The sequence below is a fragment of the Eretmochelys imbricata genome, chromosome 9 (genome assembly GCF_965152235.1).
Source record: "Eretmochelys imbricata isolate rEreImb1 chromosome 9, rEreImb1.hap1, whole genome shotgun sequence".
Classification (NCBI taxonomy): domain Eukaryota; kingdom Metazoa; phylum Chordata; order Testudines; family Cheloniidae; genus Eretmochelys; species Eretmochelys imbricata.
This window is the reverse complement of record NC_135580.1, coordinates 83,036,875-83,056,414: the sequence shown is the minus strand read 5'-3', so window position 1 is coordinate 83,056,414 and position 19,540 is coordinate 83,036,875. Positions and strand designations below refer to the sequence as shown.

The window sequence follows — 19,540 nt, the reverse complement described above, 5'->3', positions numbered from 1 at the left end:
CTATACTGATATATTCCAGACAGTTTTTATGATCCATGAAGAGACAAACCGCGAAACTGCTCTGCTTAGGTCAACGAGGTTCCACTTGCATGCAAGGGTCTTCTTAGGTAGACCCAGTTACAGCACGAGGGTCCAAATCTGCACAAAGTATGACAGGATACAAGAAATAAAACTTGACGGATCAAGATGATACTTTAAAATAAACACCAAGAATAGGAATATAGGATTGTGTAGCTGCATGAGAGGGGTATTTGAGGATCTACTATAAAGATTATTTTCCTAATTATAATACTCCCGGCATGCACTATTTCTTCAGAGGCATCCAGCCATCCTGTTGGTTGCTCCTGCTATCCTATGTCTAACCGAATATAAATGTATAATAAAATGTATAAATGTATAATAAAAGTGTTTTCTGTGTATTAACAGACCCATCTTCCTTCAGAGGGTCGGCGCCTTCAGATCTCATGGACTTTTCATAGACGCTGAAGAACATGGTTAGTAGTTAATATAGTAACAATTTCAGGGGCAAACAGTTCAAAGTTGCACCATAACCCGTGGAGCAATGAAGCTTGGAAATGGAGAACCAGAGACGTAATGGACAGTGCTCTGAAAAATGGAAGCCAAGGAAAGCAATCTGGAAAACGGACTTTTAGCTGAAGAGAAGTACTGGTTAGTCATCAGTAACGCTGAAAATGCTTCACGAGGATAGCACATTAAGATTCACATTTACAATGTGACAGGACAGGAAAAGATTGTCAGTGCAATGCGAACTGCGGATGAGACTCCCAGACAAATAATAGCTGAAATAGCACCTAGAATAATGTGCAAGCCAGACTGGACACCTCGGTACCACGAGGCACCCCCCCTCTGCATTGCTGATGCTGCCCTGTGCCCTGGCTGTAATGCTGTCCTTACTCCAACTATTTAACTGCAGTGACGCTGCTGCCTCAGCTCATCGCACTCCAACACCCAGGCCAGTTTAGCTCCGCCCTGGATCCTGCGGTCCCTATCACAGCCCATCCGACTAGTAGTTCCGCTCCTTGGCCCTCCGAACCGACTCCTCCCAATTCATCAAACAACCAATCGCACTACAACAGCTTGCCTCGTTACGATTGGCTGACGATGAGGACGTTGGACCAATACAAAATGAGCTGGAGCCAAGGACGTGAATGGAAAGTAGTCTGTCCTCCTTGTTCGGCCAATAGAGTGGTGCTTGAGTAAGCGGCAGGGCCAATCAGCGGCGGGTGCCGGTGGAAGGAGCGGACATGGCGGCGTTGCGGGTGCTGATGTTGGGGGTCTTGGTGGTGCTGATGGCCTGCGAGGGACCCTGGACTGCAGGGCAGAAGCGGAAGGAGGTGAGGGCCCCCCGCCACCAGCTGGGCTGAGGGAGAAACCGGCCTGGGATTCCCAGAGCTATAAGGGCCATAGTCTGCCTGGCTACCTTCCGCTGGGGGAGCCCGGCCATATCCTGGGCTGCCCAACCTTGAGGAGCCGGACCCCAGCCTTGAGGAGCCGTCCGCCCGGAGGGGGGCAGTGTGGGGAGCCGGGCCCCAGCCTGTGGGGAGCCGTCCGCCCGGAGGGGAGCAGCGTGGGGAGCCGGGTCGTGCCTGAGACGAGGTCATCTGTGGTCATCGGTAGGGAAGAATTGTGGACCTTACTTAGTTGCTGTCACTAAGATGTGTCCAAGCTTACATACAGATAAGTGTTTTTATATGTGAAAATGATTGCACTACTTGTGTATGGGTTTGTCTGGATTAGCTAAAGAGAATGGAGCCTATTAACAGTATCACCAATAGAGAAATCATTGCAACTGAGCAGTTATTTTTTTGAACAAGGTAATGTTCTTAAGTTACAGGAAGTGATCCAAAACTAATCTATAATTTAATTTAAATCAGTAGGCTTGTTTAATATTACTGGACTATATTAGGATCTGTTTTCTGGGTACATTAATGCCTGATCATTGGCTTTTGACGTGATTTTTTTTGGAAGTACTGAACACTCAGAACTCCCATTGAACATTGTTATAATAAAAAACTGTGGACTCTCTCAACCTGACCACATAATGTGTGTCTTGCTTTCTTTTGGATTTCAGTCATCTTGTTGAAATATCACCATGAGACTGTTAACGGTTCAGAGGATCAAAAGACAAGAATCTTTTTAATGTCAGTCCAGTTTTTAAAATAAACATTTGTGACTTTATTTTTTAGATGGTTTTATCTGAAAAAGTTAGCCAGCTGATGGAATGGGCCAGCAAAAGAGCTGTTATCCGAATGAATGGAGACAAGTTTCGTCGCCTTGTAAAGGCACCACCAAGAAATTACTCAGTGGTTGTGATGTTCACTGCTCTTCAGCCTCACAGACAGTGTGCCGTGTGCAAGTATGGACTTAATTAAATTCTAAAGAACTTAAATTTAATGGTTACTGTAAAAGGTGCCATATGTTCTGAGTGGGTAAAAGCTGTACCGACCTACTTTGCAGTACCTTTTTCTTGAATTTGAGCAGTTTCATTCAGAGTGGGAGAGAGCTACTAAGACACAATAAACTGTAATAGTATTTTTCTAATGCAATCTCTTATATATGCACATGCACAGATTATCTAAAGTCATATTAACTGTGTTGATCTCTGTGCTGTAATAATTGCAGCTGTGCAGAATGAAAAAGGGAAGTTTTTGGAGGAGTTAACATTAATCTTTTTGAGTGAATGGCTAAACACTTTTTTTAGAGTTTGCTGTTGAGCCTTGCAGTTTGAGATTTTGCTCATATCTGGAGTATTTATTTACATTTATACTGTATCAGATCCTAGGTTCTGTTTCTGCCACTTTGTATTGCTCCAGAGATATAAAGGGACTCTGAGGATGGCTTTAATGGCTAGTCGGGGAAATCTCTGGGTCACTTCCATGTACAGAAGCATGTTGGGGGAAGAGGGCATACCTTGAATTCTGCTGCATTCTGTTGATCTTCAGCTGTCACAGCAGCATCTTGAAGCACAGGCAGCTGGGCACAATGAAAAACAGCCTTGAGCATCAGTTTTTCATATGCCCTGCTTCCTGATGGTGGGCCTAGTGCAGCTTGACCAGTCCAGAAGATCTGCCCCACACCTTAAAAACAAAAAACTCTGTGTGCCCAAGGCTGAAAACAGAGGAATGAGCAATGAAGCATGACACATCTTGTTAGTTTTAAAATCTTAACTGGAAAGGAGTTTTGGTGTGGTTGAGAGATGTTACTTCCAGTGAGATGTTAGAGCTGGAAGGATGTTCACAGGTCCCTCTGTTTTTGACATAGCCTCATGAGTATAGCATCTGGTTTTATATGTTTTGTTTTGGTTTTTTTCTTCAGGCAAGCTGATGAAGAATACCAGATTCTGGCAAACTCCTGGCGATACTCCAGTGCATTTACCAATAAGGTGTTTTTTGCCATGGTGGATTTTGATGAAGGCTCGGATGTATTTCAGATGGTAATATATCTTTCATTTTTTAAAGTGATTTTTATTTGGGGAGAACTGGGGGGTAGTGATAAAGAAATATACAATACAAAAGATATGGTACAGTATTACCATAATGAGGGATGCTGGCCAATCTGTAACGAAACTGCTGCAAAATAGAAATTGCACAGATTTTTTTTAAAACCACAACAACCCTCCAATCCATGAGAAATATGCAAGATTTGTTTGCTAATGTGACAGTAGCACTAATAGGCCAAACTACTAATAATACGCGGGTAACAGTGCTGTATAGGCATGAGTGATAGACTGGATGACCTGATTAGGTCTTTTATGTCTAACTCTTGTAATGCCATTCAGTGTAATAATGGAATTACAGTGACTTGTAAAATACTGGAACTAATTTAAATGTTTATGGCAGTTTGCAAAAGACTTCTAACTCTAAACAGTGATGGGAGAGGGAAGAACCTTTAATTTGTTATAAAGGTATTTTTAAGAAACTCGGTGTCCCATTTAAAGGAGCAGTGTCAGAAAACTGATTTTTTTTTTTTAACTGACTGAAAATATTTTCATGTCCATCTGATTTTCAGAAATGTGACAAGTTACTAGGAATGCACAGTAAATTACTCTTTAAAATGTCCACTTAATTTTTTCCTAAAAATAAAAGTACATGTTAGTTATAGGCAAACAATCTGTGGTCTGTCTCTTAACACACAAAATCTGTTTTTGAAAGAAGTGCAAAATCCTCAGAAGAAACTAGAAATGCCACTCTCCTTGCGTTCTTTCAAGTTACTTGGAACCTGTGCAGCTCAATCATACAGATTATTCAGGATAGTACTTGATCCGGAATGTACATTATGTTTGTGTTAATTTGTTTTCAGAGAATTATCAAATCTTGATCTTGGAGATTTACAGTTGGACCTTTACAAAACTGTGATTTCAGTTTCATGTTGAAGCAACTCAAAAGGAAAATCAGATTTTGTAGCTGATTTGCCAAGCTTTGAGTGCCATGATTGTTTCAGTCTGAAAGCATAATTCAGTCCAGGGTCACTGAAAGGTTTACACACTCTATCTGAGGTTTAGGCTCACGGTGAAACTTTGGTGAAGCCATGCTGTTGGAAATTTTATGCAGGTCTTTTATCACAGAAATAGCTGCTTCGCTATAGAAATATGCTAGAACACATTAAGACAAGGCTTATCAATATTCATTAAGATGTATGCGATTATCTTTTGATGCCAATACGTTTACTCTAGACACTACTGTATAGATTTCTTTATAGATATACTTGTATACAAAGATTCAAAAAACCTTCCTTTATAAGCAAGGGCAAGAATAGTACTTTACCATATAGACAACTCTCAGGAGCTTTATCTCTCAGCTGATTTCAGGTACATGTATTAACTGTACAGCCGCCTTTGAGTTCTTTGCTGACCACAGACGTCAGTATTGAAGACATGAGAATATTGTTTATATTAGAAATTAAACAGTGCAGTGTTAAACCTAATGGGAGAATACCCAGTCTCAAACTGCTTTCTGAGATGTGCATTATTGTTAGCATTGGGTATCGAATAACTGTGGGTGTCTCAGGACATTCTCGATACTAAAGAGAGAAGAAAGTATGGAGCATTCAAGAAGAATGTGTCTGACTAATGTACTGTATACATAATTTTGTGTCATGGATTTTTGCATATCCTAGACCATTTATGAGAAAAAACATTCAAGCTACAATACCATTTTTTGTTGAAATACCCATGAGATCTATTTTATGAATAGCCCTTCTGTTTAATTACGTGAATAAGCTACAGGACAAAACATGAATGAGAAACGTGCAATAAAATAAGAAAAGTTTAAATGGCTAAATAACTTTAATTCTTGATGCTTCACTTCTACTTTTATTTATTAATCTTTTTAATGCAGCTAAACATGAACTCGGCTCCAACCTTCATTAACTTCCCAGCTAAAGGGAAACCTAAAAGGGGTGACACATATGAGCTGCAAGTGCGAGGTTTTGCGGCCGAGCAGCTTGCTCGTTGGATAGCTGATAGGACTGATGTCAATGTAAGTACAGATGGACTTTCATTTCCTTCCTGCGATGTAAATCTAGCTATGGAGAGTCTGTTTGCCAGATATACACAATGGGGAAGGAAATCTATTCTAATTGGTTACTCGGTGACACTGTTCAAAGCAGGTCCTAAGCCCAGCTGTGTCTAGCTGAGCTTTGGAGATGAAGTATCTCTTAAAAACAGGCAACTTGTTTTATATGCCACATTATGATATTTTACATTTATTTAATGCTCTCCACCTAGAATGATTCCAAATCCCTTTACAAACTTGTGTGGATTCACCCACCAGTAAAAGCATCCACCTCCATGGAAATAAATCATTATCACAGGAAGAATATTAAATATGGCCTAACAGATTTTGCTCTATAGTATGTATTATTGAAACAAAAGATGAAAGGCATTCATTTCTGAACTACAGTTAGAATTATTAAAGAAATATTAAGTTGGTGTGTTGTGTACGTTGGTATGGTTTTATTTCTCCATATTCATCCTGTTTTTTTTAAAAAAAGAATTTTTTTAAGATAACCGTTTGCTTGCATAGATTCGAGTGATAAGACCTCCGAATTATGCTGGTCCCTTGATGTTGGGTCTGCTGCTGGCAGTCATTGGTGGCCTTGTGTACTTACGGAGAAGCAACCTGGATTTTCTCTATAACAAAACTGGCTGGGCTTTTGCTGCTTTGGTAAGCAAAATTACTTTCTTTAACCTCTCCCTGTTTCAACTTGATCCAGATTGAATTGAAAGGGAAGGAAATATTGCATTTGCTTTGTTACCTCTCCTGCGTGGGAAACTATTTAGTGGTGAAACAAATAACCTTTTTCCGTCAACTGGGTGTATTATAAACCAGATTCTCCTACTGACCTCAGAGTAAGCTGAACATGAGCAATTTAGGAGAGCATTTGTAACCAAACAGATGAGGCCAGACTACATGCCACATCCCTCCACACAGATTATTAGTGTGAATTTTATTTAAAATGAGTTTTGTACCCAGTTTATACTTAGGCTCTGATTATCCCTAGTCTAATTCAGTAAAACTCATTTTTCAGGATATTAAAATACAGGCTTCAGACTCAAACATTTGCTATTTGGCCTCTGGAATTGCAGCTTAAAGTCCTAAGTATTGGTACAGGTGCTGGGTATATAAAAAGCACTGACCAACAGTGTTTGAAGTTATTCAAGATACAGTCAATCAAATGGTATATATCAGGGCATATGTTGATAGCATTCAGAAGATCAGAAAGAATCTTTCCTTGCTATACGGCTTTGGTGTGGTTTTGTTTGCTATTAGTTGATACCAGACTTGATGGGACAGTGGCCTGATCTAGTTTGGCACATCCAGTGTTCCTTGAAATGGGAGCTTATTGTTCCTCTAAGAAGAGAGGACATCTTGGCTAGAACGTAGTACACTGTAAAGAGTCTTTTCATCTTAATGGCAAAATCCAGAAGCACAGGGACCAAGAGTTCGGTGTAATGCAGATCATATTACTACAGTATTCATATTTTACATAAAGGATTATTTGTGCCACGGACTTTCAGGTTTGAGTGCAGATGATGTTTGAAAAACATGATTTCTGGAAGGAAAAGTCCATACTTTTGGTTAGAGTGAAGATGAGGTTCATGTAGCTTTTCTTCATGGTTGTCTGGTAGTACTACTTGATTGCAACCTTTTCAGTTCAAACTGTGAGAAACATTATCAGTTAAGAATAGATATTGTGCTATGCGTTGTATAAGGCGACATCAACATCTGTACATTCCTGGGTGAAGTGAATTGCAAAGATGAAAACTGAATAGAGAGACATATGAGGTCCATACTAATTTGTCTTATGTTCTTCCTTTCTTTCTTTCTAGTGTTTTGTGCTAGCAATGACATCAGGCCAAATGTGGAATCACATCAGAGGGCCACCATATGCTCATAAGAATCCCCATACAGGACAAGTGGTAAATCTTTATCTTTGTAGGATTACAGTGAAAAGATCCATGTTAAAAACACAAAATCCAGGATGCAAGTTTTGTTTCTGACTTCTTGCTTCCTGTGTCAGCAAGAGTAGGAATACTACAGAAGGAGCTCTTGAGCAGTCAGTGGGCAAATTTGAGGAGTTGTATTAACTGGTTTAGAAGGAATACCTGTTTATCCTCTGCCAGAAATATAGGAATCATGAAAGAAGGGCCTCGAGAGTAAGATGTGAGAACAGGAAGCTCCTCAGGGCTCCAGCATGGATTTAGAGGGACCAACATCTGGTCCTATCATTCTTTTGACTAAGAAGGACAAAGAAACATGACCTTTTTATTATGGATTGTGATTAATATTTTGGATGTTATCACAAAGCAATGAAGTCAGAATTTGCCAATCAAGTTTACTACATAGTTGTTAGCACTTAGAGAACATAGAGTAAATGTGACAGTATATACTAAATTGGTTTGAAGTTCATTACAACCAGACTGCAGTTTGCTGTAGTGCCTTATAATTTAGTGTCAATGCCACAAGAATGGTGCTATTAACCCTATGATCCAAGAACAAAGGCTGCTTAATGTCTGATTCAGTTTAAGTGTTTTGTCTTTTGTAGCTATTTCTCTTGTGTGCAATAAAATACATAAAAATAAAACTAGAAATGTAGTCACTAATCAGACTAAGAATGATCATTTTGACCAGCCTGGTAACATGCCATGCTCAACTCAGTATGATAAATCACTCTAATTCATGACTAGATTGCATGTAATAGCTAATACTAAAAAGGGAATGGTCTAGACAGAACCCTGTATTAGGAGCAGGGAAAACCAATTCAGAAGAGGGAACTCCATTGTCTATAGTTCCATTTATTCATTTTAAATGCTGAGGGACTTCTTAGTTTCAGTATGCTGCATTTTAAGAGGAGGCTTCCATTTCTTGCTGTAGACATATCAAAATTAAGTGAAGATACAAAAAAATTATTTAGGGTAGATAAGTACAAATGATCGTGTTAGGTGAATCAGAAATGATACCTGTTTTATTTTCTACTTCCAAACTTGGAATTACATTTTATAGATATTTTGCTAACTGCTTTCTTCTAGAATATATTCTTGTTACTAATCTATTTTAGAGGAAGTGCAACAGTTGCACTGTCTGCTTAGGCTCTGGAGGTACATTATTTTAACAGAACTGGCTTTTTTTTAATCTACTTTTTATCTCAAGCCCATCCATCCTTCTTTGTCTTGTTCCATAAATTTTAATTCCATCTCTCATATGCCCCCCGCTGCTCTACTCTGTCACTTCCATACACACATTTTAAAAAATGAAACTAAGACCTCTCCGGGCAGTGGGAGAAGTGACAGCAGTTGGACTTTTAAGCAACTTTCTTCTGCTGCTTTCAGGTTCTGTGTTAAACCGTTTTATTGCCTCCTGGAACCTGGCCTTCCTTTTTTTTTTTTTTTTAACATGTACAGCTTCTCTCCTCACCTCCTCCACATACCCAGTAACTAGTACGTAAAACCATTATTTCTATTTGTATGTATTCAGACATGCTTTTGTTCTCTTTGGCAATGTTTTACTGAACTTTTATAATAATTTAATCCTGTGACTTATTAAAAAGTTATATCAGCCTGTCTTGTCCTCTTCAGTTCTGCCTTGCATATCAGATAGGCAAGATGCAACTCAAGTGCTTCTCAGTTGTACTGGGCACATGACATCTCTTGAGATGCCTGTGCCCCAGATATTGACACTGAACTGAAAGCTGCTTCACAGATCGTTAAATTAACTTGTGAGTAAAATGTGAAATTACATCATGATCTTTACCCAGACAGACACATACACTTTCAAACCACATGTTCCTTTTTAATTCTCTGCGTGTTATAAAGTATTGCTGAGCTGCTGTCAAAAATGTTGTGCTTGGATCTAACATAGCCCCGCATACACAAAGCTTTCCATATGTAACTGACTAGCAGTAAAAATTTTATTCTCCATATAGTCTAAGCTGTTTGTTAACCTGTTCAGTTTGCAACCTTTTAATATCAAACAAACCATGCTTAATATTTTATTGTCTAAGCCACATTGAGTGAAAATAATTTTCATTTTTAATATTTTTCTTATCTGCATTTCCTGTGTTTTGCTATTGCTTTCTGTTTATCTCGTTCTCAATGGCCAGATTTTATATCCATTACTAATTACTTTAAACTCTGCTCCAAAGTTTCTTTCTTAATTGAATTTTGTCTTTTACAGAACTATATTCATGGAAGCAGCCAAGCCCAATTTGTGGCTGAAACACACATTGTTCTACTGTTTAGTATCCTTTATAATGAAATATACATATCTGATGGCAATTTAATTTTCTGCCAAACCTATACCTTCTCCCCTCGCTACAGGAGTAGTTTGCTAAGATTCAAACTGATCACATAATACCGATATTGGTGACCAAAACCTTGCAGTGCCTTTATAATATGTCAACAGCTAACATTTCCTTATGCCCACAATCTGCCAATTCAACAGGATTAGGTATCGTTCTCTTCGTATGTCCTTAAATGAAGCCATGGACGACTGCATTCTTTGAGACAGCCTGTGTTGGTGTCTGGCAATAGGTAAGTGGAAGCAGAACTAATCATCCTTTCTCTCTCTGTTGGTGGAGCCTTTCCTCTGTACTAAGACTTCCTGTCCAATGAAATCCCATAAATGCTTAATTCATGGGCTACTGCATACTTCTAAGTTCTCCTATTATTATCTTAACCTTAGCTATTATGCTAATGTTTCACACCTTTTGTTTTCCTGTCTTGACAGAGTAAACTTATAGCTTTGTCACCACTGCCTTCACATATGTTTTTAAAGTTTTTCTTCTGGACAAGAGGAATATCTTCCAATCCAACTCCTCTCTCCTATTTTTCCTCAGCTCAGATGTGCAACTTTTTTCCTTCCACTGTCGGTAACCTTAGTTGTCCTTGTTTCTGAACTTTCCTCCTGAAGCATCTTTTGTGTTTCTGTAAATCCACCAATTCCGACCTCCACATCACTTCTGTATGCCACTGCCTTATCTCCTTACTGAAATCTTCGTCCAGGTGTTTGTCTCCTCGCCTTTTCTATAGCAACAACCTCTCTACAGCCTCAAAGTCCCCGCTCTTCAGATACCCCTACCTGCATTTTCAAAGTACAAAGAGCAGAAAATGTACCATAATAACATCAAGCTAGTGCACTGGCTCCACATCTACTGGTTCATTTTAAGATCTAGTACAAAATTCCCTTCCCTTTTCCTTTAACCTCTACATAAAATACCGCAGCCATCCTGTAGACCTTTCCTTTCCCGTAGTAAGGTCACTGGTGCATGAGCCTCTCTATTACAGCTGTTGCCATCTGGAGCAGACTTTCTAGGGTGTCTCCACCTCAAGCGCTCTTCTCCTCTGAAAATGCAGTCTACCTTTTTTCTACTCACCCACCCTCAATTCCTTTCCTTTTTGTAGTTTAATTCTGCTAAGCATTTTGGAGGTACACATTATATAAATGATACAAAACTTAAAATCGCGTTAACTTTCTCATTGTTTCACATTCCTAGTTTTAAAACCAAAACAAAAAACTACAGTTGACCTTGTAATTCTCAGCTGGTATCCGGTTTCATCAGGCTCCAAAATGGGTTTTGTGTGAATTATTTTTCTTCCCCCCCCCCCAGAGTCTCTTTTTATTTCAGTAAATGACAGGCTCAGTCTTTTGTCTCTTTACAATATCACAGTGTAGCCACAATATATGATAACTTGTCAGTTCAGGTGAATGAAGAAATTAATGTTAAGTTTGATACAAAGCACCAGGAATCTTTGTTTTCTTTCACTGCACTTTTGATTTATTCTGGTTGTTTTAAGCTGGTGATAGTGTTTTGTGACTCTGTGTTTTGAAAGGGTTTCCAAATGTCAGTGCATTTATTGAACAGCATGGGAGATATTTTTTGAGGCAAAAATGTTGCCATAAAGACCAGTTTTGGGGCAGAGGGAATTTCTTTCCTTTTTTAGCTATTATTACTCTCCTCTATTGGTTCTGAATCTAGTCAAATTCCACCTATCAAGAGGTGTCGGGCAGATTGCAATGACAAGATGTTAAAACAAATTGGGGGCTTTAAAGTGCTCTCATTTTGTGTGTCTGTGTCTCCACTCCCTCCGTGTACCTACCAAATTTTCTAATAATTAAAGCTCTTCAAAAAAAGGCACAATTTGGTAGTATCATTTCATAATTAAGTCATTCTTTTCATGTAGCTTCACTAACTGAAGAGTCATTTCAACTGGAATTGAAGGGTCTATAAGTCAATGATAAAAACCCATTCTTTTTCAGTGGGAGCAGGATTAGGCCTGAAATGTACATACTAGAATGCAATTAAACAATGTAGGGCTTGCGTTCTGTTTTGTTGTCAAAAGAGTTTCACTATGTTAGATTTCCTTGTGGTCAAATACAGCATAACCAGCTTATAAATCCTTACCTTAATTTTAGCAGTATTTTTACTGGTGAATAATAGTTCAAACTGAATAACAGAAAAGTCCAGACTTTGCTGTTTGTGCCTGTTATAGTCTGTCAAATTAAACAAAAACAGAAATATATTAACTACCATCTTGTTAGGCCAACAGAAGTTAAATAACATGGACAAGCTTTTGAGAATCACTTCTCATCAGGAATGGGAAGGTGAACAAGGTAGATCAATATGAATTAGAGGCAAGGTCTTAATTCATACCTCCCTCTTTCTGAGGGAAAAGTACTATTTGTTGCAAGCTTGCTGAGTCCAATTATGATTTGTAGCTAGTGCAGTTAAACAGATCCCTTACATTTTCCTGGTTTTTGCTCTTCTGTGTTTCCTGGAATAATAATACCATTACTGCATGTTAGTTGTAATTTTTCTACAGTGTCTATCTTGGCTGGGGAGTCTTTAATCTTTCTAATAAGTTTTGTATGTGCCACATATGTGATTATGATTGGATTTATTAAATTTAAAAATAAGTACATGGTGTCTCTGTCAGTTTAGCCTTAAACAGCTTTTCAGATGGTGGTGTTACTTTAGGAATGGTACTCCTGCATGAAGCTGCTACCTCTGATATGGAGGTGGGGAAAAGAAAAAGTAAGTACTACTTCTAATCCAAGCAGTGCATTTTGTTGCTTAATTGAATCTCCATCAAGGGAAGATGCATTCAGGAAATGTTTCCAGTATGATGGTTTACGACAGTGCTGGCACTCTTATTAGCTCCCCCCCTCCGCCCCGCCCCGAGGTGTTTAGGTTCTCTGCACTTAATTCTTCGTTCACTGTTGAAATCTAGCAAAACCATAAAATTCAAAGTTAATTCACATTCCCTCTTTTATTCATACAATTGTTGGAGTGGACTTGGAGCACAGAGGAGAGAAGCAAGATAGTGTCTCGCTATTGTCTCGTTTCTCTGTGAGAGACTACTAAAAAATAAAAGCTCAACTATTAAACTCATAATTGAGGGATGAGCACTGGGGTAGCTCCAGGTTGTCAAATATATATTTGATCTTCTAAAATGGCCTTTAACTAAAAATCCAGATTAGTCGTCATCCAAGAAATGGACATAAAGCTCCAGGCCTTAGTCCTTTTAAAGTCTTTTCCTCGGGGTTTATTTGTTTATTATGCACAGATTATCATGAAGCAGAGAGCAAATCAGCTGGAAAACACTGTGCAATAGTTCCTCGGAGGCTTTCCTTGCTTTAACCAGCCAGGAGGGGAGAAGATACAGCTTTCTTCTTTGACTCGCCTTCCCCTTCCTTTTATACTTCATCCTGAATAGCAATGTGACAGGCAGCAACCTGCTAATCCTTTACACACTGGGGTGCCTTTACCTTGTCACATTCCACAGTTCTATTTTAGAACCTGATAAAGCATGTACACCTCAAGTAACATTATGTACATTTGGTTTGTGTAACAAAGACGACTAATGTTCTTTCAGTCTATTGTCAGTTCACAGATTATTGACCTAATAGATTGTGGCAGTTATGGTTTATCACAGAGGTTCTCAAACATTTATTTGTAGGCTGCTTCTTAAAGGGACACTGTCACCTTCAGATTTTTTTAAATGCTTGTATATCATCTCTGTTGTCTGTTTTATAGAAATGTTTTGCACATTTCCTTCTCTACAGTTCATGACTGTTGGTTCAGCAGAAAAGTATACGCTGACCCAACCACAACCTTCTATATTATAATGTGCAAGAACTCTTATTTGGCCGTGCACTACCTCCTCTCATTTATCTACAACAGTTAATTCTGCTCAAACTCCCTCTGCACACTCAGCCCTGTGGATGGGAGCAGGGAGTTATTGACACCAGCCTTTGTCTCCTTTGCCCTACTACTTCCCAACCTAGGGATGAAATTACCTTCCCCTATTCTGCTGCTCCACAACGTACGTGTGTGTGTGTGTGTGTGTGAGAGAGAGAGAGATGCTTTCCTCTACCCAGTTGAACTGTTGTGCATAGTATACCCTGAAAGAGGTGAACTTTCTGTTTCTACAGAAGCATGTGGAGGAGCTTAGTGAGGTGCAAGAGAGAAAAAAAGGCATTCTGGGTTATATGGACTTTCATAAGTGCTATGTAATATTTGTTAATTAAAAGAGATGGAGGGGCTTGTTTTCCTATACTGGATCTGCATTATCTATATAGGGTGTGTCACGCTGTCTGGAGTGGCCCGCTACCATGAGTGCCAACCTCAAGGCAGACTGTCAAGAAGTAGGGCAAAGGCCCCAAACTGGTTGTATGTTCTATAATTAGATATCACCAACCCAGTAACAAGTGTGAACTCCTAAAGCACTATACGTCTTACCATGGAGTCACAGTCACATTGGGCATTCCAGTCTATCTCGCCACCCAGGCGAGCTGGACTTAGTGATAAGTGGTTGCTATACACCAAAGATCACACAATACTGTATTCAGGTTACTCCTGGAGCCAAAGGACCCCAGTCAGCTACCCAAGTCCATTTGTACCTTACGTCTCACCAAAGACAATGCTTGTAGCCAATCCTATAGTAAACTATTTAAGAATTTATTAATTAAGAAGAGAAATGAGAGTTAGTTATTACAAGATTAAAGCAGGCAAACACATATGAACAAATGAGTTAGTGTATGGTTTCAAAAGGTGACAGAGTTGTTGTAATATGTCAGCTCTGAATGTCTTTTAGGACTAACCCAGGTTGACCCTGCAGATCTCTGCTTCTATTTCATAGCTCTGGCCCTGTGAGAGTCCAAACAGCAAAAGAGATGAAAAATGTTCTTGTCAGCTAGTTGTATTTTCTTCTTCCTGAATTCAAGCTGATGGGACGAGCCCTTTTGCATGTAGCCTCTTCAAGAGTGGAAGGGGCAATTAATAAAGGCTATGTCTACACTGCACTTTCGTCGCTAAAACTTTTGTCACTCGGGTGTGAAACACCCCGCCACCTATCCCCCTCCCCCCACCCCCGGGAACAAGTTTTAGCAACAAAAAGCGCTGCTGCGGACAGCACTTTGTCGTCGGGAGCTGCACTCCTGTCAACAGAACTACCGCTCCTCATAGGGGGTAATTTTACTTTGTCGCTGGGAGAGAGCTAGAGAGCCACACACAGCACACCTTACAACAGCGAGGCTGCAGCAGCACAGCCGTACCGTTATAAGGTGTGCTGTGTAGACATAGCCAAAGCCTTTGTATTGTGGTGTCCCACAATGGCCCATTTAGTTTTGATAGGCCTTCTTGATAAACAGGAGATGATCCCTCCTGACTGGGCTCAGAGTTTCAGAGCAAACTTTTTTTTTTTTTTTTACAGTTGCAAAGCAAACACTTAAATATTTCCTGATAGCACGTGATAAACATATTATAAGTGAGATTAATGCATGCAGCAATTTGCAAGCATTTTATAAAGTCTAAACACCTGGTTGTAAGTTCAGTACCCTCTTAACCATACTAACACACAGGAAAAAACAGACTGGTTTCCAGCAGTGAATTTGTCAGTGCTCTGCTGAGGTCTAAAGCCTTGACAAGAGCTGGCACCTGGTCTGCCAGCATCACAGGGTGGGATTTTTTTCAAAGGGACCCAGCAATCGCCTAATCCTGCTCCTGTTGACATCCACAGTTAAATTCCCATTGAGTGCAGCAGGTGGAGATTTAGCTATTATTGAGCATTTTTAAAGCCCTATCCATAGTGGTGGTTTCAGGGTAGACTTACCTGTCTGGTCATTTTATTCTGCACTCTGTTGCTTATCTACAGTAATGTGTGTAGCTGGTGTTGGCCTGGTGGTATTATTCTTCAGCTGGCTGCTCTCTGTCTTCAGATCTAAATACCATGGCTACCCATACAGGTATGGCTTTTTTGCTGTTTAAATTATTGTGCTTTAATACATAGGTGTTGATGTAGCTATATTATATTGATTAGAACAGAATATTCTAGTAAATAAACATACAGTGACTTAAAACTTTGAGATTTTATAAAAATATAGGGGTGCTACTTGCATGGTTTACAGTGTAACTAAAAATCAATAAACTGTTACCTTACATTCATTCTGATTGGGGTTTCCCTTCCCAATAGTTTTTTGACAAAAGTGGGTGACTATAAAAAACAATACTTTGCCTGAAGTCCACTTCACTTCAGAAGAAAAATGGAAAACAAACTGTCCTAAAGACCCTTTTTTTGGTGAAACTAAGGGTGTAAAAGTGAATTGATTGCAGTAATGACCAGAAACTTTTACCTGTTGTGGTCAACAGTTTAGTCCCTGTTTCCTCTATCCTATTCAAAACAAAAGAAAAAGTGGTACGGTACTTTTTATAATCTGACAGGTATAGAGTAAGTAAGAACCCAAAGATTACTTAGTATTAAACATCTTTAATGCCCCATTGTCATTACTCGCCATAAATTCAGTAATAGGAGTGAAGCATTTGATGACCTTAAAGCTTTTTTCCTATATTTTTTTCCAAGTCACCTCTTTCTTAATCGTTACCTCATTAGAGATGAGATTTTTTTCAAAGCTGCTTCAGGGATTTGGAACCCAAATTCTACCTGGAGTTCTACATTTCTTGGGCTGAGATCTTCAAAGCTGTCTGTGTCTCTGCATTTGTTATATGGAGCATCTAGTACAGTTTTTGAGGGGCTGAAGTCCTAATCAATAGGACTCTATATAACACCAGGTTTTGATTTGTAACTATTTTATCCTTTTGGGGGAAAATTTTTAAAAGTTCAAATGGGAGTTAGGAAGCCAGCTCCCATTGACCTCCTCTTCTATTGCTAGTTTATGATTTGCCCTTGCTTCTGTAGGCTGATATTTTCATCTTTCTGCCAGGGCAATCGTTCTTTCAAAAAAAATTCTATTAAAATCCATATTGTGTTTTGGAACTAATGAGGGCGTGCTTCCAGAGCAATGGACAAAGTTGGATCACTGCTCTTTCTAGTGACTGATGTGGAAGGAGACTGTCAGAACCCCCACGTTTTCAGCTTTTAATTCTCCTACCATCAATGACCTTTGTATGTTAATCAACTTTGTAGCCCAGGAGGTATGGATGTGGTTCCCTCCAGAGCCAATCAACTTTATGAGTTACTATAGGACTTGCTGTAAAGGGACTTCTCCCCAACTACTTCCACCTCAGCTGTACCATATACCCAGTTCATGTCATGTTACATTCTCCCATATGCCCCTAATCATTCTAAATGAAACCGTCTAGAAAACTAAATGGAATATTTCTTACTTTAATTCAGTTCTTTTTTTAAAAATATCCTATGTTTTATTGCAGTTTCCTGATGAGTTAAAGGATTCCACAAGCTGGGAGCATTTGAAAGATATCAACTCTGAAATTGTGTGTAATGGAACTGAAGAGCTAAATGTGTATGGTTCATGCTACCTCTCTTTAAAGCGAATGAGATAGTTAAACACTGAACCAAAGAAAATGTGTAGTGCCTTAATATGACAAGCAGTATGCTCTGAACGTGACATGGAGTATTAAGATTCAGTCTTTTTTCATAAGCTTTACATCATGTTAAACCATTTTATTTTAAACCTAGTGGAATTCAAAACTTAGATTATGGACTACTAGTGTTTCTTTGAAATAACTAGAAACAGTACTTACATTCAGTTTGATAATTTGTTTGCCTCATTGTTTTCTGCTCCCTCATAGGTGAGGGGGGTGGTATGTTTTTTGTGTTGTTTTTTTAATTGCATTCTCTTTCCTGTCTACCTGTTGCTACTCTCGCTGGCATTTTTCCTTTCCCTTTTTTTATAACTCTGATGCCTGAGTCATACCCTTTCACGAATGAAGGGGCCAAATTCAGCATGTACCTAGAAACCTCTTCCTTTTTTTCTGGAACGCTCTCCAGCTTCTAGTGGCAAATGTGCAGATCTTACAGTCCTCAACTTGAATCTCTTGTATTTGACTGCAATGCAGTGCAACTGATTACCCCCATAGAGTAAAGGAAAGTCATCAACATATAGCACTGGTGAATGCATGTGGAATCTTGAATTAAGTTACGTAGAGTGGTTTAATATTGAGTTTTCCCCTCAATGCTCATCACTCCCCATTACCAAAAAGACACTGATATATTTTTTTAATAAAATTATCACCATTTGTTGCAGTCTCTGCTATCCTGAGCTGTCTGATAGGTCTGGGAAATCCCCCCCTTCTCTTCTGAACACATTGTCCTGTTACTAATTGGCCAGTGAGGACTCTCTGACTGCCTAAGACTGAAACTCCCCTGTATGCAATAAATGCTGGCACAGTGAGTCCAGTCTACATAGCCCAAGGTCAGGAATGTTCTTAGCCTTTTCTTCATTCTAAATAGTTGATTCTGAAAAACTAATCTGAAACATAGCCCAAAAGATAGCCAGTTTCAGCTGATAAAGCAGAGGGATCCTAAATGTGGTTTAAAAATATTCTCATAGTCCTGCCAAACCAGCAGACATGCAAGCACTTTCAGTCAGTATCACTTGGAACTGTAACTTGCCACCTCCTTTAACTTGTTCTAATTTCCTTCAGCCTTACTTACTAGGGAGATTGGGTGGGGGGAATACGGGTATGATCCTAGGATAAACATTACTATCCCAGTGGAGAATCTTAGTTTTATAGTAGCCCTTTCTGCTTTCTGCTTGTTAGAGGAAATAAGAGCAGAAAATGGTGTGCCCCTGAGACACTTCCTTCTCCATCCCATCCCTAAGAAGGAGGAGACTTGACTTCTTGTGCTTCAGCCCAAATAGTCTTAAAATTCCATGACTAGGAATTCCAGCACCTATACTAGTGGGAACTCTTTCAGCTTGACTAGATAGTGCTACCTGCTGCAGGGCAGAACAAATGTTTGGAGGTAGTTTTATCATGGAGGATGTTATAAATAGGTAATTTCTCACCTCCTGTCCTCTTCTCTGCCCCAAAGGGGCAAGGGCTATGGAAGTTTTCTTTAGACTGAAGAGTACATGAGAAATAACCGCTTCATTCAAACTAGAATGTAACTGTTATGCAAGTTCGCTAAATTAACTTACATCTCAAGTGCCTTAACTACACTAATCTAGTCTTTTGGTAATGGTTCAATTTAAATATTGAGATGTTTTTGTACGGCTCAGAATGATGAGCCTTAGTGGCACAGATAAGCACATGATTGACTGGATTTTGGACAACTTTCAATAAAATGTTTTACAGTCTGATCCTTGTTCTTGCGTCTGAAATTTAAACATATATTATAAAATATTCTATTAATAAAATAGAAAGTTGTGATTCCTTTTGAAAGTGAAGTTAATTTTTCTCACTCCAGTATATTGACCTAATAGACTTTTTGTCAGCAGTATGATCAGATAAACTGTCTGGGGCCTACTGGACTAGGACAGAAAATATAGTCCCAAAATACAACAGTGTTAGGAGAAAACGACTCTTCTGGCTACGAAATTCTATCTTGGTCTTATGGATTTTCTTGTACATTCCCTCTGATGCATTTGGCCAGTGTCCTGAGAGAGGATATTGGGCTAGATGGGCTACTGGTCTTATGCAGTATGGCATTTTGTCTAGGAAGAAGCAAGCTAGCACTGAGTGCTGGAACTTTGAAGATGTTTGCAATGCAATTATGAATTGCTTTAGCTGTTGCTTTTTCATCAATACTCCACGAATG

The 19,540-nt window shown here is 39.2% G+C and overlaps 1 protein-coding gene across 1 annotated transcript; it reads left to right on the top strand.

Annotated features, from left to right (window-relative positions):
• Positions 1-1,146: 1,146 nt before the first annotated feature.
• On the top strand, positions 1,147-19,082 carry MAGT1 (magnesium transporter 1). The gene is given in 11 exon segments (XM_077826461.1): positions 1,147-1,213; positions 1,216-1,355; positions 2,208-2,377; positions 3,337-3,454; positions 5,358-5,498; positions 6,045-6,185; positions 7,352-7,441; positions 9,696-9,759; positions 12,478-12,552; positions 15,674-15,764; positions 17,188-19,082. Coding segments are annotated over 11 exon segments (1,113 nt in total). The 3' UTR covers positions 17,204-19,082.
• The last annotated feature ends 458 nt before the right edge of the window (positions 19,083-19,540 follow it).